This window comes from Typha latifolia, chromosome 1, assembly GCF_019914945.1.
Source record: "Typha latifolia isolate L0001 chromosome 1, TyphaL0001v2, whole genome shotgun sequence".
Classification (NCBI taxonomy): Eukaryota; Viridiplantae; Streptophyta; class Magnoliopsida; order Poales; family Typhaceae; genus Typha; species Typha latifolia.
In genome coordinates, this window is record NC_133086.1 from 15,727,995 (window position 1) to 15,750,399 (window position 22,405).

Below are 22,405 nucleotides of genomic sequence, written 5' to 3' on the forward strand. Positions count from 1 at the left end.
TATTTGTATCTAGAATCATTGCGTAAGTTGTGCTCTCAGCGAAGTATAAAAAACAGTTGCTGTTTGTGTATTTGAGGACCATATTTTAAAAAAAAAATTTCATTGAGAAAATAGAATTGCACCTAATTATATTATGAGAAAGAGTGTACAAAGAAAAGAAGAATACAAAGGCAAAGCAAGATAAAGATTTCAAAAGAAGTGGAGATGAGAGTAGTGTAGGAGGAATCCAGATAGTGTCAGCACCGAGAAATTGAAAATTTTGTTGTTCCTTTCCTTCAAGACCTTTCCTTATGAGGGATGGAATAAAGTTAAGTGTTTATATGATGTCGGCCATCCTCTTAGATGCAATATAGTTAGAAAGATGGTTGTAGATTCTTTTCATGTATTCGCATTCAAAGATGTGAGTGACTTATGATGGATGCTCATTACAGAAGGTGCATATCATCATACTTGGAAAAACCCTTCTTGGCCAGGTTGTTTAGTGTGTGAAGTCTATTAAGATGAGCTAGCATATCTATCTAAGAAGTTGGGAGGTCATATACAGGCCTCCTAACAGCAGTGGGCTTGGAATTAGACAATTGGATTTGGTTAATCAAGCTCTGATGCTCAAGCTAACATGGAGACTAATCTAGGGCAAGAGTAGCATTTGGGCTACAATTATGAAAGCAAGGTACTTCCCTAACAATAGTTTCTATGATGCTACCCTCTGCCAAAGAGCATCCCAGACTTGGCGCTCTATTCTTTAGGTACGCAGCTCACTCAGGTGCAACTCAAGATGGCTGGTCGGCGACGGGCCAGATATACACATCACAAAGGACAATTGGATCTCAATGCATGACCTATCCAACATTTCTCTACCTACAGGAATATCTCGTGTTAAGGATCTCATTAAGGATGGCTAGTGGGATGTCCCGCTGATAACTAGTATCTTCTCCAATGAAGTTGCTGATACCATCCTCAACACGTATGTAGGGATGGAAGTTCCACCTCGACCGGATAGGCTAATTTGGATAATTTTCAAGAACGAGGACTTCTCAACAAAGGAACCTTCAAAATCATCTCTGCTAGCAGCTTCGACCTTGAACCCGGCAGACAGATCACTATGGAATTTTATCTTGAAGAATAAAATGATCATCCCAAGGGTTAAAACCTTCTTATGACGTTGCCTCATAGGTGCTCTTCTTGTGAAAGAGGTTCTCGCTCGGCAAGCAAGAGGCAGAATCAGTGGACCATCAATTCCTGAAGTGCAACTTTGCTAGAGCAGCATGGTTCAAGGTGCTGGGTTTGCCTCAGTCAGGCTTCTCAAACATTGCAAGGATGGATTATGGACTCAAGTGCCACCCTTTCCCCGGAGAACATGGTGCTCCTTCTCACCTCTATTTGGGCATATGGAAAATCAGAAAAAAAACAACTTATTATTCACAAACTCCTCTGCCCTCCTAGAAGATGTAGTTTCCATCGCGACAAAGGCAATGACTAAACCTCTTGAGACGGAAGATGATGAGCAGCTGAACTCTTCAACAGTGATCTCTAGGTTTGGCAATTGCACTAATATGTGCAATAGTGGGGATCTTCTCTACTGGTTAGACGCAGCGTGGATGGGTGACTCGTGTGGCGGTCTTAGACTTCTGCTCGACTCGAGCATGGTGGCCAAAGCAATCAACATGCCACAACTCAAGGTTGATTGGACGATCTCAAATGTGATCCAAGATTCCATCAGCATCCCCTCAACTCACCCTAATTTTAGGGTCTCCCATACTTATAGGGTTAATAACCATTCTACACACAATCTTGCTAATATAGCATACTGTGATAGATTTTGCCATGTTTGGTTTGATCGGCCTTAGGATCTTGATGTAATACCGAGTTTTTAATGCATTTGGTCCATAGACCTTTTTCAAAAAAAAAAAAAAAAAGATAAGATACCCAAGCGAACACTTTGACTTTGGTGGGAACGATGAGATTATTCCATATGCTTATAAGGTTGTCAAATTTCAAGCCCAAGAAGTTAATGATATTATAAGGGATTTGACAATGTACATTCCACCAGGTGTAAATCTCCCTACAATTCGATCAATATTCATTCGTCAATTGTTTTCCTGCAAGAAGATTTCAAATATTTTAAAAATTCTTAGAAATCCTTACTTTAAGGAGTTCTGAAGGATAAAGATAGGTATTCTGGGTTGGATCTTCTTACAATAGAGGTTAAGCTTTCCTCTATTAAGGGCCTATAGGCTAAGTAATAAAGTGAGAAATGAGATATTTGTAGCCCATCTATTTGTTAAAGGATTAATTCATTCTCAATTGCCAAAAATTTAGTTGATTCCAATTGGGAAAGGATTCCAAGTTTTGTGAATACCTTTCCAAATGTAGGAGCAAAGAAAAGGTCTTACTTTTATAGAGGAATTCTCCTTCGGTATTAGGAATTGAGGATAAAGTTATGCCAAGGTCGAGTTAATTGTCACTTCCTAAAAGTTTCTACCGCTATTTAGCTAGTAGGGCAATATGCTAAGATTGGAGATTGAAGATGCCAAGACTCCCTTGATTTTTGCTTTTATAAATACATTCCCAGCTTACCAGGCAATAGAAGTCATTTGATTTTGATTTAAACTACCATAAGAACTCTTCTGATAGAATCAATTTTGTATATAATTTTGGTCGGAATTCAAAAGACAAAATAAATAGAAAGAAATGGCTAAAATAACTGCATTAGTTAGTAGCATCAATCAATCGACCCTCAATTAAAAGAATTTTTGTTGTCTAACAACCGAACCTTCGATTGTGATGACAGGATATCAGTCTTCCATTGAGAGTACTCCAAATTTTAATGGTAGGCCCAAATATTTGATAAAGAAGTAGCCCATCGAACATCCTAGAATTTTTATCTATTTTGTTAGATCATTTTCAACTATGTCTAGAATGCAAAATTTGTTGAAATTCACTTTGAGCCCTAAATTGTAGAATAGAAGAAGGCTATGTTTTAGGTTCGTGATAGAGGCTTCATTGGCTTTAGAGAAGAAAATAATATTGTTTGTAAATTGAAGAATTGTCATATTCAATTTGTGGACCCATGCCCTTGATAAAAAAATTTTGTATTGTAAGGTTGATCTATATTGATAGAATGTCTACAATTAGAATGAAAAGAATCAAAGAGAGGGGTTCCCCAATCCCCGCTAATGAGAAAGGAGTTAAAATGTGTTTAATTTATGAGCAAGAAGCAATAAGTTGATAGGAACTAGTTTTGATCTAGCAAATCCACTTCAAAGGGAAACACTCAGCTTTGAGAAAGTTTAGAAGAAGATCGTGATTCATTGAATTAAACGCTTTGTTAAAGTCTAGTTTAATTAATAGATTATCTATCTTTTGTCAGGCCATCCAATGGACCAATTCATGGGCCATGAAGAAATTGAGAATATATCTTCCTTTAATGAATCTTGAATAAAAAGAAATGATAAGTTTATAAATAAAATGTGTTAATCAAATACCAAGTATTTTTGCAAAGATCTTGAAAGAGCAATTAATTAGATTGATGGACATGAATTCATTAATGTGTTTTTTTCTACCAGTTTTGGGAACGACTTGGCCAACTCTCGTAGGAATACGACTCTAAGATGAATGTCCTTGAAGGCCCTAATGAGATCATCTTTGATAATGAAGTTAGTATCTTTGGAAGAAGAGAGGCAGGTATCTAGGTATCCATCTGGATTATGTGCCTTTTCGATGCCCATAATAAATACATCACATTTTACCTCCTTTTCAATAATGACCTATCTAAGACTTGTAGATTAATGTTGGCTAGCCCAAAAAGCTTAGCCTAGCCTATCTTAAAGGAGAGGGTGTTGCTAGGGTTGAATAAACTTTTGTAGTGAGCTAAGAAAATTCAAAGAATACTATTTTGATAGATAAATTTAGAGTATTGGTTTTCAATGATAGAAATGAACTTTTATCTTCTCCTTTCATTGGCAAAATGATGAAAAAAACTGAATATTTTTGTCTCCTTCCTTGATCTAGGGTTATCTCGTTCTGTCTCCATATGATTTCTTTCGTTGCACTTTCTAATAGCATGACAACACGGCTCTTCCAAGATTGGGTCCACCTATCTTGAGGTCCACAAGGCTTCCCAAGATGGACCAAGAAAAGGGGCGGCGACGAGCGAAAACACTATTGCGATATGGTTGCTGCTCCTATTCATAAGGCTTTGTATAGAAGAAGAGGAGGCATCATCAGCATAGCACGCTGCACTAGAAGGATTCTTTTCATATGGTAGGGAGGGGGTTGTAGGGTGCGATCTTAGCATTCTAGAGGTTCATGGCACACTTACGCTCCAGCTTCTTTGCTAACTTTGTTCTCTAAGTATTTTCCTAGGACCTCGTACCAACAATAGTTGATCAAACATTTATTTTCGGCCACAATAGATGGAGGTAGAGATCCTCAAATCCACAAGTTAATATGAATATCTACAGGGTTGGAGTAACCATTGGCCACCACTCAAATGCACTTAGGTTTTTATAGGAAATGATTGCCCAGAAGTGGGTTATCTCCTTGAGCCACAAAAGTCAAAATTCAAGATTTTTGGGATTCTAAATTTCAAAGTTGGAGACTATTTCTCTTACTATTTTGGCTTTTCAGTAATCCAGAGAGAGATTATAGATAGTAATCCACAAGCAATAGGAGAGAGATACTATGTGGTGTTCTCGTCGAACACTATGATTTAAGTATAAACTCACTTCCAAGTGCTAGGATTTGGCCTTAAAGGGCAGTCCACCATAGGAGGTCCCTTAAGGGAAAGGAGACAATGAAATATCCCTTTCTAATAGAAGGGCGAGTTTGATACCTCTAAGCGGTAACTAGATTGTTTGCAAGAATAATGGCATAAAAGAAGAGGTTGCCACAAGTTTGCTTGATTGAGGGAGGGGGATAATAGGTAGATTGTAATTTCCTCTGTCTATTTCTAAATTTCCATTAAATAGAGAGAGCAATAGGAAAAACTTTTGTATTCAAGTTTCTCACACTTGAAGCAGTATATAAGGTTTCTACAGGAGTGCTTTGTGATCCTTGTTCCCATAGTGCAAGCAAGAGTTTTGAAGGAGAAAATAAGAGAGGAGAACGTGGAGAAATGGGTGAGAAGTGGAAGAGGGTATTTTGTCACCTTTTTTGTGCCGCCTTAACAAGGAAAAGGAGGGCCACATAGAGGTGAAAAGAGATGAAGAGTTGGGGAGGAGCATTTTTGCTTAGGAGTGTGTCTTTATAGTAGATAGGTGAAATGCAATTGGTATTAGGTCGGTTGTCTTATCAAAAACTTTAGATCTCCTCCGTTGAGAGTTTGAGTGTTGATACAATCTAGCTATGATGTTTTTTCTACTGTCATTTTCTATGAGAAACAATCTGTCATCCATCCCCATCTCTATTAATGTAAAGAATCACATATAAGAGGCATGATTAACTTATCTCATAGTGATATAGTCACGCCGAGAGTGTCGTGTAATCGCCTTGGATGCGACTGGCTTGGCTTGAGTCCTCTCCTTAAGAATCATTTCCTCTAACTAGCTTTTCTTTCTTTTTTTTGAAATGAAGAGATGTATTAAGCTTTGCTCCTCAACCAACTAAGTTGGTGGGGAGTCCAAAGGAAGAATTTTACATAGATCAGGGTGGATTGGGCAGGCCATCAGGCCCAATGAAAGTAAAATTTGTTCCAAGCGTCTCTTAGCTGACTACCCAATTAGCTGCTAAGTTTGCCTCTCGGAACACATGCAGAATGCGAACATTCCTAAGTCCTCTCAAGAGGTCCATACAGTCCTCCACAATGTTCCTTATTTTCCAAGGACAAGTTTCTTCCTCCCGGAGAATTTGCGCTAAGCCTACAGAGTCCATTTCTAGGATGACATTCGTATTCGGATCTGTGGCCCAGAGACCCATTTTAGTAGCCTAGATTTTTGAAAAGATGATAAACACCTTTGGATAAGATCTGCTGTAACTAGTTCTATCACTATTTTGTTGCCTGAGTCGAGAGTGGTGTCATTCTCCACCTTTGGTACATTACCTCTCACCCTCTCTTGAGAAATTAGAGACTTAAAAAGTCGCATGGAAAGCGGTCAACTACTCTGAACTACTCTGAGGATCATATTTTAAACTTAATTAGAATGGTGCAACTATCGAGCAACTTATTTGTGTTGTACTTTCTGGTACAAAAAACTCACGGTCTTTTAGTTTGAATGCTTGGCCACACCATGACATGGTATTTATGTCTATGATTACTAGAAGTATTGATTTCAATGAGTTTAAACTAAATAAGTTCCTTCCCTAAGATAGTGACTATTTTCATCTCATATATATATATATATATATATATGGTGCCATTGTGCCACTGCGCCACTGCCACAGCATTATTCTTTCATTTCTCACTGCTAGTTTCATATGAACATTAGCTAATTTACATTTTGCATCCTTTCGGTTCCAAAGGAGATAATTAGCATGGTTGTTGAATATATTATGCAAAAGAAAAGGAGCTTTAGGAACAGAATAAATATAAGAGAAATATTTTGCTTACAATCTTTCTTCTTCTTTTTTATATCGTGAGACAGAGAATTTAAATTTGAATGATATTCTACTTAAACTGTGTTATTTGGAATTCGAACTTGAGAATACTCACACAACACAATTCTCTTTAATCATCTAAGCATTATCTCGTCGGGAATAATTTGATTGCAATCCTTTATAGTCCCCTTTTACAACTATCATGGGAATAGAATGGCAAAATATAAACAGATGAGATAAAGAAAAACTATCATGCACTAAGATGCTACAATGTCACCTTAGTTGCACCAAGCTGACATTCTTCTATAACAAAATCTACAGCTTGGAAAAACAAGGCAACCATCCTCAACAAGACTTAAAGGTCAATAAGAATGGACCACGGACATAGAATGACAGCAAAATTATAAGCGGTGGTGGAAAATTCTCAATAGAGACCGCTTGAGAATCTCGTGAATGTAGTTCCGATCTGCATATTGTTTGGATGTTTATTCTGTGGAATCCCTTTGAGCTGAATCGTTAGCAAATTGAATAATGTTATATGTTTTGCAGATTGATATTTGTTTATTATGTACTTGATAATTTCTTTATATTGATATTATCCCCGTAAGTGTTATTATGCACATCACACTACTAGCTATTCCTGTCTAAAACTTTTTCTTTTTAATTTGAAAGAAGTGGGAAAGTCCCAATTAAACTGGTACTGTTGGGATTTTGTGTTGGGATTTTGAACTCAAGTATACCTATACAATATGAATCTCTTTAACCATTTGAACACAATCCTACTAGCCTATTCTTGTCTAAACTTTACCAAAGAACTAATCCACAATAATTTGAAACAGTAGTACTAAAATGCTCCTTTTGGCTGCACACAATGAACTGAGCTGAATGGATGTGTGAAGTCATTACAATATTTGCATTGAAAATAGCACCTGTACCACTATTACTGCTATAACATATAATCAAAAACCTTCAGCTCTCCTACATCAACCTGTACAATTACCATAACATGAAGAGCATCACAGCTTTAGGTGAGTAGAGAACAATAAAAGCACCTCATCCACTAGTGTTAGGTGATGTCGATCGGCTTGTCCACATATCTGTGACAGTGTCAGGAGAACAAAATGGATCACTTTTCACCAAGTTTTCATCCTCCCTAGTAGAAGCATCCTTGTCAACACTTTCCACCTTGTCTGGGCCATTCTTTATCCCTCTCAAAACCTCCAGAACCTCCCTCATAGGAGGCCTCACATACCTCTCTGGTTGCAAGCAACTAAATGCCAGTTCGGCCACCTGACCAATCATCCTCTTTATCTTGCTGCATGATTGATAACCAAGTCCAGGATCCACCAACTGATCTAGTTGGCGATTCTGAAGTTTGTTGATGGCCATGTTAGATAAATTGATCTCATGGCTGCTCCTGTTCATATCAACAGCTGGTTTGGATGATATTAGCTCCATTAAAACTACCCCAAAACTGTACACATCACTTTTGTCAGTGAGCTGGTAGCATTGATGATACTCAGGGTCAACGTAACCAGGTGTGCCTTGAGGAACTGTAGAGACATGAGTAACGTCGACTGGGCAAAATCTGGAGAGTCCAAAATCGCCAACTTTTACATGGAAGTTGTTATCGAGCAATATATTACTTGTTTTAACATCACGGTGTACTATTTGAGGTTCAACAGAATGGAGGTAGGTTAACGCATCAGCTGTTTCAATGGCAATGTTCATTCGTATGGGCCATGTTAAGGTGTGTTCACCTGAACGGGCCCCGTGGAGATGATCTGCAACAGTGCCATTTGGCACCAACTCGAATACTAGGAGCAGCTCATGACTGTTGCAGGAGGTACAGCCATAGAGAGTTAAAAGGTTCTGGTGGCGCAAGCAGGATAGGATCTCCACCTCATTCATGAACTGCTCTACCCTTCTATAGTTGTTCCTGTATAGATGCTTGACTGCAACTGTCCGTCCATCTCGGAGCTTTCCTGCAAGGAAACAATTAGCAATGTGCCAATTAAGTCAAGCAAATGGACCAGAGAAAGAAAGAAAATTTGAATTGGTTGAATATGCAAAGCTTGTTGACAAGGTTCAGTAATAAGAAATCACATATTACCTTTATAAACAGTGCCAAAGCCTCCGTCACCAAGTTCGTTGGAGACATTGAAGCCATTGGTGGCTTCCTTAAGTTCATCATATGAAAAAATTTGGGTATTGAAAATTGGCCCAGAAGAGGACATTTGAAGCTGTTCTGAAGATGAAGAATACCGTTTTCTCTTCTTGTGCTTGTACCACAGAAGGCAGAGGATGCTTACTGCAAGGATACCTCCTACAGCTGAACCAATTCCTGCTCATGAAAAAAATTAAAATATAAGTTAACAAGACGACATACAAATAATCTGTCATTCAGAATGTAAGATGCTTTAGTTTCTTTTCTTAAACACGAAAACTAGTATCTACATTCCTACTAAGTGGAAAGCACTAGCGTGCTGTTTGTTAAATGACATTCGTGAACAAAAACACATTTATTTAAGTTGCACAGACCTTAGATTTTATTTGCATGTTGCAAGGCACACATAACATAGGATTAAATCTTCAGTAGACTATTTTCAGGTTTAGCACAGAATTTTCTCAGACAGTGTAAACCATTTCAATGGCAGCACAAAGTCCTGGTATTGACTGAAGGCTGTGGGCATCGTTCGAAGAGCTTATGAATCACTATCGAATGACTCTTATCTTAAATAGTACCATTCAAGAGCCAGAACGATGAAATATATGGCAGCATTCAAACGGGAGTGCAGACGTTTGAACATCGCACAAAAATTAGATAGTTAAGGACATGAAAGTCATTTTCAAATCCCATCTTCTAGTGGATCTCCTCCGGTTATAAAGGTGTGTCTGAGGGCTCTTGTTACTTATGTTTTCCACAGCAAAGAAACCCTAGGAGGTTAAGGAAAAGAGAGGAGATTATATCACATCTGAGATCATCTTCACCACCAGAGCTTGATCGAGATCTCAGAGGCACTTTATCTTCATCATCTATATGGTGATCTCAGTCTCTCGACGAAGTGAGACATGGGTGATCCATGTTGGAGGATGTCAACTAGAGTCGATCAATTGCAAGAGAGTAGTTAGTTGCCATGTGTAACAAGTAAGGTTGACTTTAACCGATAGCCATGAGTGTCTAGTGATGGGAATTGTGAGTTGTATCTACGTTTTGATTGCAATTGATTAATCTGTGTTTAGGGGTGGCAAAAATTGATCCAACCCGATAACCCGTTAAGATAACCTAACATTTAATCGGGTTTGAGTTTAATTTAATCGGATTCGAGTTATAAACGGATCAACATTTAACCTGATTAATAATCGGGTCATGTTTTGGTTTATATCATTGATCTGTTTTGACCTGTTTGATTTGTTTAAGTATACAAATCGAATCGAATTAGGTCGAGTCAACCCACAATCCTATATATATATATATATATATATATATGTATGTATGTTTTCTACATATGCCTAACCCTAACTGACACACTCTCAATCTCCAATCCCTATTTCCCTCCTCCTTCCTCCTCCCTCACCCCCAACCCAAACCCTCCTTCCCTTTCTTCCCCAGAAGACCTTTGTGCCCCCAAGTCCCCAACCTCCCTCCTCCTCCTCCTCCAAGCTCCCCTTCCGCCCTAAAAAGATCCGCAAGCTGCCCTCCTCTTCCGATCCCTCCTCCAAGAAGTGCTCGAGTCGGCAACTGTGGATGACTCCTCCGAACTAGGCAGGAAAAAGAAGAGAAGATGATGAGTGGAAGCATGAGTGTGTGTGACTGGTGCTTTCGGCTAAATTGCCTCCTGGTTGATGAAGCTCCTTCTCCAACACGATTCGCAATGCTTTCAATATACTCTCCATTTTTGTCAATTTTAAGCTTGATTTGACAAGTAGATCTCATTATGTGATGCTTCTCTTTTGTAAATAATTAATCTATTTGAACTATAATTGAAGATTAAAAATCTAAATTTCAATACATATATCATTCATTCGTGTTATCTTTTAGCTGATCCGAAGAAAACAGAGCACTTGCAAGCCCTCAATGGAGCTGATGAGATCACAGTTATTCTAAGTAGATTTGTTAAAAGAGGGATCTTTTGATGATGTAGTTGAGAGATGTCAAGGTGTTTTCCACATAGCATCTCTCATGCATTTCATGATTCGGGTGGTAATGGATCCGGTGCTGGTGGTGAACAGCGTCAATCTCGTTTTTAACTCGTTTTGTCATTTGGTATCAAGAATTATTTGGTTTGACTTCATCTCATGTTATTTCATATTTTGAAAAAGGAAGGTTGATCCATGGCAAATATTTTGTGTTGTAAAAATTGTTAATCAGGTTAATCGTGTAGTGTTATCTTACTATCGTCATGTTAACATGTCACATGTACCCGACCCATTTATTAAACGGGTTACACGCGTCGTGTCATTTAATAATTAGGTCGTATTCGTGTCTATTAAATTTGACCTGTTTAATCGGGTCATGTTCATGTTAGGGTGAATCTAGCCCGATCTGATTGCCACCTCTATTTGTGTTTGCTCAAATCTATGGTTATTTTACTCTCTAAAAAATGAGATTTTTTTCATGTAAAGATCATTATTGTTTGCATGCGATTGTGTATGATCTAATTGCTCTATATTGCCTACTATGGTTTAAATCATACTTGATGATTTAGATCTCCAGATGTGCATACATATTGGATGTTTGTGTGATTATTCCACATTGAGATTTATATCTTATTGGGAATTGCAGTGAACCCCTTCAGTCTCACATGTTTGATTGAGTTGCTTTACATTGCTTACTATGTCTTAGATCTTACTTACTTGTTGATATAAATCTCTAGGTGTTTTTGCATGCATACCAAATGTGTACTGTAATTTCATATTGAGAAAATTATCACCCTCACTTTTACTAGAACTCACAACTAGCATAAGAAGCCTAGAAATTCTCAATTAGTATCAGACCTCAGTGCTTCGTAATCTTGCACCATAACAAAGGTTTGCCAGCTTCTTATGTCCCAGAAGATAATATTATGAAGAAAATATGTGATGTCTACTTGTGAAAATCACTACAATTATGGTACAACATTTTTTCTAAAAATACCGATTGTCGCATTATATCTTAATGCTGCAGCTACAAGGATGTATTCTATAACACATGGAAGAATCAGAACTAATCAAAGCTAGTAATAGGTGGCTTGGAGAGATGAGGATTACCTATTTGAATTTTCCTTCCAAAACCTCTTTTTTCTGCACATCGAAATACCACTGATCAGCACAGATTTACAATAAAATCATACTGTAAATCAAAGTTATCCATATGCAGCACTTAAAAGCATTAGATTAACTCCCGTCCTGTATGGCTTTTCAACTAGCCAAATTGGAAAAGATTATGCAATAATGATCTTTTGGATAAAACATCAAGGAACAACACAAACCATAATACTTCATAAAGTAATTTAATAGATTGTAGTTTTGTTTTACAAGAAGCACTCATTCTAGAAAGCAACTCATGGTAAGATTAATAAAGGGGCATGGAACAGAAAGAGAAAAAGAAAATTTGGAACCTCGTCAACCTCTAGTAGGTGACTTCAGAATAGTGCATCTCATATTGATGCAAATGCACACTGAATCACCTGCATTGCTGCACAAAGGCAGGTAGATGTAAAGGATAATGTGGGGAATCAGCAGATAATAGAGAGAGGACAACATTGTCTTTCAGTAAATCACATCACCCATTAAAATAACTGGAGATAAGAAACCTATTAAAATATAAAATATAAAAATCACTGTTCTCAACCAGCTTAAACTTTTAGAGTAGTTGGCGAGTTAACATGGTATCAGAGCCAAAAGTCACAAGTTCAAAACCTATAATATCCATTTCTACCTAAAAATATAAAACTCCACATATTTAAATTAATCCACTTTTTGGATTTTTCAGAGCAGTTTGAGTTAACAGAACCAAAATTATGAGCATGAGGATGTGATAAAGTTACTTGATTAGCGAATTTACTTAGGTAATACACATTACAATCTTTGCAAAAAGTAAATTTATACAAATGTCAAAACATTCATATGAAATTCATTATCCCTATGTTCACAATTGAAGAAAGATTAATTCTTGCTTCAGGTTGCACATGAATACTTGAAAAGGAATCAATAGTCACAAAATCTCAAGTAATGACCGTGTCCTTGATCTGAATCAAGAGAGCATTATTAGCATATGTGATGCTCATGAGCCAAAAGATATTGATGCTCTTCATATGGATTATTAGCTTGGAATTGTGAAATCCGATCATAATTTCACACATTCAAATTCATCAGTCCTTATAAAGGAGGTGTCTGTTTCAAGACTGATTACACAAAGATTGGGAGGGAGATGGGTAGGAAAAGTTTCAAAAAAGAACTGCAGGATGAGGTAAGCCAGGTAAGCAGATATTTGCACTAAGACTCATAAGTTCTACATGAAACCATATAATTAACTAAGAAAACCCCTTCATTCACAGATGTGAAGAAGAAAGGATATGTAGTGAAGGTGGCAATAAATTAATTAAAGTGATAACACTACATTGAGTTTGCTAATTAATTAGACTATATATGATCTCTTAATTATACTCTCTTAGATATAACTAATTAGGTCTAAATCTCTCTTAATATATATAGAATGGTTGATTATAAGATAAATTCCTAATATAGAATGCTTCTTATTTTTATTTTCTCTTCTTTATTATATATATAGATACATTACAATATATCGTGTTTACAGTTAAGCTAGAGAACAAATCAGAGAATATCAATAGCATGCTAATTAAGTAAGTTAGTACTTTTTTTAATTTTTAGGGTTCTATGTGAATAATTATTATTTCTAATTTTTTTTATCATTTTTTTAATTTTTCAAAAAAATTTGCATTGTTAAAAAATATTTCAATTTTAAAAAGTCTAATCTACGACCGATACGGCTGATCTGGCTGATACATATCGTTTCTTTCGAAAGACCGATCCTGATTCTAATACTAATTTTTCGAACCTTGATTATATCCACAGATGAAGCTAATAGCCTGTCTCTTCTTCTCTTAACTATTAAAAAGAATGAAGAAATGGATAGGCTGAGACTTATAGATAAAGACAATATTATGAAAAAAAATTCTTTCTTTACTTATGCATGGCATCTCAGGGTAAGATGGTACACATCCATGGAAATATAGGGTATCTAGAGAAGTTTTAAGGAGCTCTACGGGGAAGTCTAAAGATCTGAAAATTTTCAGGCACTTGAGAAGAGTTAATAGTAAGACTTTCCGATTTATTGTGTCACATGTAAGTATTACAGAAGAAAAAGCACGTAAGAGGATAGTACAAAATGTACACATGGCTAATCGTGTAAGATTCATGGGGACTTTAGTCTGCCAAAGTGTCCAAATTTACTAAGCTTCCTCACATCATTTTCCAAGGAGAAAAGATACATCATAGCAATCCGGCAGGTCTCTGTCTCTCTCAGATAATTGTGACCATACATTAAGTCCTCTTCCTAGAAAATGAGAATATTGTGTCTTGAACTCATGAACTTACAAATTACAACAAAATTATCACGTGATAAACCTGCAATATTTTAGAGGAGTTATGGACGATGCCAAGAGAAAGTTAATATCAGGGATGCATCCTTACTGCTTAGGACCCCCACAGGTAAACAACTGCCGCAATTTCCTAGTAAGAAAGCATTCTGAATAGCACCTTACTGCGTGAAAGGTAGCATAAAGGATCCAATCATCCAATTACATGAAACCTCCAAGTAGATAAAAATCACTTGATCTTGTAAAGAATATAGAAGTAGAATATATTCTGACAAGAACACATAGCTATATACTATTTCACTTTCTGACCTTATCTAAATTGAATAAATGAATTTTCATCTGATCTCCCACCAACCACATATAAAAAATGCTCCAGAGAATTGACATATATTTGCTACTGCCTGCCAAGCCGACATCAAATTTCTACGAATTGTTTTCAGAGCAAGATCAAATTATAGAGAGACTAGAAATAAAACTACTAGAAACCGAATTAGTCCAGCAATGGAAATAGATGAAATGGCATAAATAAGATGAAGATATACACAAGATCTAGCACTACTACAACTTAAAAGTAGAAGATAAAGATTTAATGGAAGTAAGTCTAGGAACTTACTGCAAACTTTCGAGTGCGTGCGATCGGAGCAAAGGCACATGAAAGAGAAAGTCGAATAATTATACCCACATTCACCCTTGCTTTCTAAGCAGGCAGGGCAACCATCCTCCGTCCATTCCAGTGAAAATCCTTCTTGCACCAGCCTCTTGTAATCACCCCCATCTGCCCCCTTATACCCCAAAACCGGCACAAAGGAAGAATTGCAATCGCTCGAAAAATTGGAAGGCTTATCGTCCGGATAATTTCCTTCAAGGTGGGCATAGGTGCCATTAGAACAAGTTGGATAGTAATAGGAATTGGCTGGTGGAGTCGAGCAATTATAATAGAAGAAGAGTTTCTTGTTAGTTGTCCTAATTCGGAAGGGTGTGAGATTGAAATTGAGGTCGTAATGGATAACTGGGCAATCCCGTAAAAATTTGGAATCGATAACCTGAAGGGAGTTATCATCGTAAATGATCTTGACGACTTGGTAGCTGCTAAGAAATGGGGAGGTGTGATTATTGTTGCAGGTGACCTGAAAGGCTGGATAGCCACAGTAATTTGGCTGCTCTCCCTGAAGCCAAAATGGGTATTTTATTTGGTGATTACCACAATACTTGTCCACGCAATCCCCGAGCTTTGGTTCAGTTGATTTGGCTAGACCCAGCAATGAAAAGAAGAAGAAGAAGAAGAAGAAGCCTTCGATTTGCAGACTAGAATTGGGATACATCTTTTTTTGCAGAGCATAGAGGAAGGGGAATGAATGCAAGATTAGAAGATGAGAGAGAGATGGACAGTTTGATGAAGGCTTAATTATTTGACCAAGCTTCTCAAGGGCGTATTCCGTTTATTCAAAGAGGAGTTTTTGTTTGGGGAGTGACAAAGATGGAAAGGCTTTAAAGTCTATGCATATAGTTAATTTTGTCTTAAAAGCTTAAAGCAAGTGTTGAAGATAAGTTTTATAAGAGGAATTTTTAGTTTACCCTCTGGGTGATTAGAAACATTTTATATCTAACATCCTGAGTTTTCATCTATTTTAGGTTTCATCCTGCACCCTATATTTTTAATATTTAGAAATCGAGTCTAATGTTTTACTAAACATTTGCTAAAAAAAATGCTCTAGGTTAGAGTAACAGTAATACTGATTAGACTGAGGGAGTAAATTAGATTTGGCTAAAAAAGTAAAATAAGTTAAGTTCTTAACCTCCTCCTTCCTTAGCTTGAGTAAGGTATTTTGGTAATTGTGTAAGGTATATTTGGGTTGAATGAAATATTTTAGAGGTTTCTTCCGTGTAATAGAATTAATTCTTTATCAATCAATTTAATAAAGATGTAACCGTAAAGATCTTTAAGGGTATAATTGGAATGAAAGATATTACCGGTTCAGCAAGTAATTTTTTTAAGATATATAATCTTGCACATTATTTTTTAATAATGATATTATCTTAATATTTTATTAAGTAAAAGATATATATATATCATTAACTGAGAGTAATGTATATATATCAAAATAAGGGTATTGATGTCTTTTATAATCAACTTGATGAAAATTTAATTACATTTTATCTTTTTGATTATTTTTTATTATTTACATATATCTCCCATTAGTTTAAGATTGATTTAAATTAAATTTTAATAGATATAGATAGAGAATTATATTTAAATTGAAGTTATCTCCAAATAATCAAATTTAAATTATTTAATATTAAATGATATCTCCTATAATTAAGGCATAATTATATTTAAGAGAGAAATCTTAACGGAAGAAAAAAAACGTGTAGTCCTTACCGTAAAGTTAATTGTTTATTAATCACTTTGATGAAGATCTAATGGTTAAGATCTTCAAGGGTATAATAAGAAAATTAGAAAGTTAGACACACGTAATTAATCTTCTTAACTAATATACTCTTTTTTTACGTAAGGTGGTTTTGGAACCGATAGCGGGTATGAAAGGATTAAGATTATAATTTTTCAAGATGCATTGAAGTATTTGCCAATATTTTAAACTAGATAAGAATATTTTGATAATACTCTAAATGTAGTAACTTAACTAAGAAAGTCAGTTAAAGTAACAAACCCAACAACAAGGTGCTTTATGTAAATTAGAGGTAAAATACAGGATTCATGTAGAAATATTAAAAATGCAAGGCGTAAATCATAAATAGATTAAAAAATTAGGGTATTAAATATAATTTTTTTCTAAAGATAATTATATTTAGAATCTTTAAAAGCTATTCCATTTTCACATAGACTTTTTAACTTATTTTTAAAATCATTGGTCCACTTAATTAAGTAAAACCTTTCAAACATTTTTTTCCTTAATTACTATTTTTCTTTTTATTTTCTGTTAAGAAAATGCCACTTAGCTAGTTGTAAAAATTAAGGACAAAATGGTCGAATAATGTATTCTGACTATATAGAGATGGAAAATATTAACCAGCTAAGGGAAGAAATTGTCACAAAAATAAATAAGAGGTTAAATAGTTAGATGAAAAAATAGCAATAATTTAGAAACCCTGTGTAATTAATCTATAAAATTTATAAAATGTAGACTATGTTGTCGGGTCAATGATTAATCTATAAATTTTAATTAATTAAAAATTATGAAAGAAAATAAAATATCCCACTAAGTATGAAATGGTTGATAAAATATTAAGATTTTTATAAATCACACACTATATTTTACTTATTTTGTGATTCACGCTCATCTTTGATAATTTTATTATACGACCCTTTATTTTCTCCTATAATTTTAATTTAACACTCTAATAACACTGACCAAATTACTAAAATACTTCTACCGTTCCTTCTCTTTTTTTATATTCCTCCACATCTTCCCCCACATATCTCTTCCACTACCGCGTCGCCACCACTATATTTCCTCGTCTTCTCCTCTCCCTTTTCTCCTCCGCCTTATTTTCTTATTCTTTTTCTTCTTATTCTTTAGAAGAGAAAAAGAAAATAAAAAGATAAGAGTAATTTGAATTTTTATAAATTATTTTATATATTATAATAGAATATTTATTTTTTATACTATTTAAGTTAATTTAGGATATTAAATAAAAATTATAGGGAAAAATAAGAGGGCGAATTATAAAATTTTTAAAAATAGGATGTAAATTATAAAATAGGTAAAATATAGAGTGGGATATGTAAAAAATTTAAAAGTATCGAAATAACGTCCTTTTCGGATGTTGACAGGAAATGGGCACAAAAGATTCTGTTGCATGGGGAGGACTTTTGCTCAAAAAGCCGATTCGGGATTTAGAATAGAATGAAAAGAAAGGACACACGATAGCCGTTCATCTGGACGATTGGACCGCTCGTTCTACGAGACGGGGCGATTCTCGCTTTGGGTGCCTCTCCAAGTCCAAGCCTCTCTTGTCACCTACTAGTCTACTACTCGTGGATGTCAGTCACGGAGGCCCAGCACTTTGGCGAAAAATTAGTTATTTAATTTTTTTTATTGGAAAATAGTGTGAGTCTGACATAATCAATATTAGACTCTCTAAAAACCATTTTATTATTATTCCTAAAAGTAAGATAAGAGAAAAAAATAAGATAATTATTTGAATTTTTTCGTTGATACGATCGAGGGTGGGAGTTCTTTTTAGCTCACTAGAGTGAAAATAGTTAATAGTTGAAAGGTCTTACTGTAATATTTTTTATTTTCTTTTATATTTTTCTAAAATATTTTAATTAATTAGAATTTCTCTCTATAATTTTTTTTCTTCTAAAAATTTTATAAATCAAACCCTACATTTCACAAATTTTTCAATTCATATTTTGTCTTTGAAGATTTTATAATCCCAACCCTCTTTTTTTATAATTTTTATTTAACGCTCCGACGTTATTGTGACTAATTAACATTAACTAAATTACTAAAATACTTCTACCGCCTTCTCTCCTCCTCTCTACAGCTCTATTACCTTCCTTAAACTTCCGCCAATCACATTTTCCCACCATTGTTGCGCTACCACCTTCCTTTCTCTCCCCTCTTCTTCATATTCTCCTTTCTCCTCTTTATTTTCTTCTTCCGCCTCCTCTTCTACCTATCATTACGCTAACCGAAGGTTTACCGAAGGTTTACCGAAGAATATGGAACTAGCTGAGCATCTCGACACTTCGATTTGGGGATCAAAACCTCCTACTTAGGCATCATAAGATGGTGAGGATAATAGGGGGAAGATGAGAGAGGAGAGGATAAAAGAGATATGAGTAATTTAGTTATTCTACAAATTATTCAGTATACTATAATAAAATATTTTTTATTGATACTATTCATGTTTGTACTAACTCAATCCTAAAAAAATTGTTTATGGGCATGATGTGGTCGGCCACATTATGCCCGGCCTCATGCTCCTACAAGCAAGCTCGTAGGGGAGAGGGTACCACACAACACCTATTGCTACTACTGCGGCCAACTGGTTAAGGCGAGCCCCACCACCGCTCTAGGACCCCTCCCACTGTCTCCTCTATACTCCTGTCTCACACAAACTCTCGTTCGTCTCTCTCACAAACTCTCTCGTTCTTCTCTCTCTCCCAATCTTCTTCTTAATTGCCAACCTCTATCATCCTTAATCACCGTCATCAATTCGACAAGAGGTGGGCCGCTAGTTGGCCAGCAATAGCCAATACCCTTCCCGCCGGCTAGGATCTGCACTCCCCACCCTTCCTTTCTCTTTTGCTCCTTTTTCTTCTTCTCCTTTTTCCCCTTCTTCTTTTTCTTCCTTTCCTTCTCTTTTGGTTCTCCTCTCTGTACTAACTGTAGTGCCAGGTCAAGCCTAGCACTGTAACAAAGATAGTGATAGGGCTCGACCTAACACTACAATAAAGAGATTTTCTCTCCTTTTCTGTTAATTATTTGTTTTATTAATGTAAATTAGATTTAATTAGAGAGTTAATTCTTTTAAATAATATGTACTCACTAACACAATTATTAACAAAGTATGATAAGCATAATAATTAATTAACCGTAATTATTATATATCTATAACTTATATTATGTTAACACATATAACATTATTAATAATAATCATACTGATATATATTCAAATTCATTTTTATACAAAATAGTATTTAACAATATGGTGTTAGAAGAAATACATCATATATAAATTTGAATATTAAGCTTTGATAATTATTTTCATATGATTGGCAATTATTACTTTATGTATAATGATTAATTAAGTAAGAGCAGAATCACATTAACTATAATTAGATTTTGTCTAAACTTACATTTTTATTTATACTTATATATATTTAACATTTTATCATTTATATAAAAGACAATTATTTATATCCTTATTTCCTAATAATATATTTATAGTACTAAATTATATATATAATATAGATTGAGTTATTTAATAAAAATAAAATAAAAAAGTAATTCTAAACCTAACAAACCACATCATATTTTTGCACCAATACATTTTAATTGGATAAACGACTAATTTCATACTACCAAACATTTTAGATTTCAAACTTCTTATTTGAGATTATGTGAACACTGCTAGCAATGAGTTGACGCTCGGTTGACGAATGTAAAGAATACGTGTCTTGTGTCTTTTGATCAGACTGTATTAGGATATGTTATATATTATATATACGCATTTTACTTTGGCTTCCAGCATGATTATATGATCTTATATAGAGATGATTACAGTCAAGCATATTTTATCATTCATTTGATTAGATGATTTTGGATATGAATATGTTGTTCATTATTAGAAGTGACCGGAGATGACTATTTTATTATGCTTTTATGTCGAGATAATTTCTAGCATGAGTATGCATATGACAGATATATAATTAGAGACTATATTGTATTATATTTCTTTTTAACTTTTTTACCACATAAATTTTAAGATGCATAATTTATTATAGTACTGGATAAATGCATATAATATGTGATTTAGAATGAAAGTATGAAATCTAATTAATAGGATAATTATAGAAAGTGTGAGGATACTCGAATGGGTGCGAGGGTTGGGATATGCTTAGTGGATGATTGATCACTTAATATATTCACGATCCTATGGCTTTACATCTGAGAAAGATAGTATGTGTGCGCAATAGAATTTGAATATATATCATTCGCTATGGCATATTTGGTGAGTTATCCTCATATAATTTCTATCAACTAGAAGGATGCTCGGTCTGGATAAATGTTGACACTCTTAACAAATGACAATGTATGATTATGACTGAGATACCCTTAGCAGATGATAAGGTATGTTTTGAGTCTTCAAGCACAATAATGAAACTGGATACCGAGTATAATAATGTGATTCTTAAATGGCATTGATGATTGAGAGATTAACGATTATATTATTATCTGATATACATGATTATCAATTTGTTATCATGTATCATTGTTAAAAAAACTCCTAGACACATGTATGTATCTAAATCCTATGCAATGATATCACTTGTTCGCTTAAGTAAAAGTCCGAAGAAATATTAAAAACGAAAGCAAAGATGAATGCCAAGATTTTAATATGGAAAAACTCAAACGGAAAAAAAACCATGAATCCAAACTCGGATCAAAACCAATCACTAGAATAGTAGCAGTTACAAGACTGACTCACAAAACAACCCGTCGATCCAAATGACTTTATTCCTCTCAATCTTGCTTGCTAGAACCCACGATTCACTACTTCTCGTGATTGATGTCCAACCTCAGTAGCCCTCGAGATTGTTCTTTCATCTAGATAGCCCTTAAGACAAAAGATTAAGCTTTTTAGAATAGTAAGATCTTATTCGTTGAAGAACTGATGTAACATCAAGAAGTCTCCTTCAAAATTGTCTCTTCAACCACCCTAGAGTTAGGGCATCACAATACTTATATAAGATCTCCAAGATAAAGCCAAATCCAAGTCTTATCCAAACTCACGAAAGTCCAAAAATTACAAAATTTTATTGGCGCGTTCGAACACGGCCCCGGGTGCATACGAACGGCCTGACTTGATCCCAGGTGCATTCAAACGGGCCCAAGTGCATTCAAATGCAACAGCCTGAATTTCACAGGTTGCGTTCGAACGTGTTTGTGAACACTGCTATCGGTCTGTGTGAATGCATGTACCCGCGTTCGAACGCGCTTGTGAATGCGGCTCTCGGTCTGTGTGAACGCATGTCCCCATGTTCGAACGCGCTTATAAACGCAGCTCTCGGTCTGTGTGAACGCATGTACCCGTGTTCAAACGCGCTTGTGAACGCAGCTTTCGATCTGCGTGAACTCGTGATGTAATGCCCCCGCCCAGCACGGGCACGTGCATGCCCATGTGCCCACACGACACGCGCGGCGCATGCTACGAAACGAGTGGGGCCTGTCATGCACAAATACACTTTTGTGCACATACAATCATGACATCATCAAGTAACACCTGCTAACACATTCATACTCACATAATCCAATACCAAATATATCATATTATCAACCAAAAAAATCTATTAAAATATGAATATCCAAGTCTACAATGATATACACTAGACCACTATCTAATCTGGGTAGGGCTCACACAGCCACAACAAACCATCAAGATACAATTAAACAACTGTTATATGAGTGCACTATAATCTGATATGGACTATACAAATCATCGTCTGATACAATAAAGTACAAATATTAAATAATGGTACAACTCAATATCTGGTTAAACTATCTTCTATACCATCT

General features: G+C 35.4%; 1 protein-coding gene across 1 annotated transcript; it reads right to left on the reverse strand.

Annotated features, from left to right (window-relative positions):
- Positions 1 to 7,376: 7,376 nt before the first annotated feature.
- On the reverse strand, positions 7,377 to 15,608 carry LOC140780765 (LEAF RUST 10 DISEASE-RESISTANCE LOCUS RECEPTOR-LIKE PROTEIN KINASE-like 1.2). Its single transcript, XM_073126518.1, has 4 exons — positions 14,749 to 15,608; positions 11,785 to 11,817; positions 8,648 to 8,878; positions 7,377 to 8,519 (listed from the first exon to the last, which is right to left on the reverse strand). The coding sequence occupies exons 1-4, from the start codon at positions 15,455 to 15,457 to the stop codon at positions 7,588 to 7,590; spliced, it is 1,905 nt and encodes a 634-aa protein (XP_072982619.1). The 5' UTR covers positions 15,458 to 15,608; the 3' UTR covers positions 7,377 to 7,587.
- Positions 15,609 to 22,405: the final 6,797 nt, after the last annotated feature.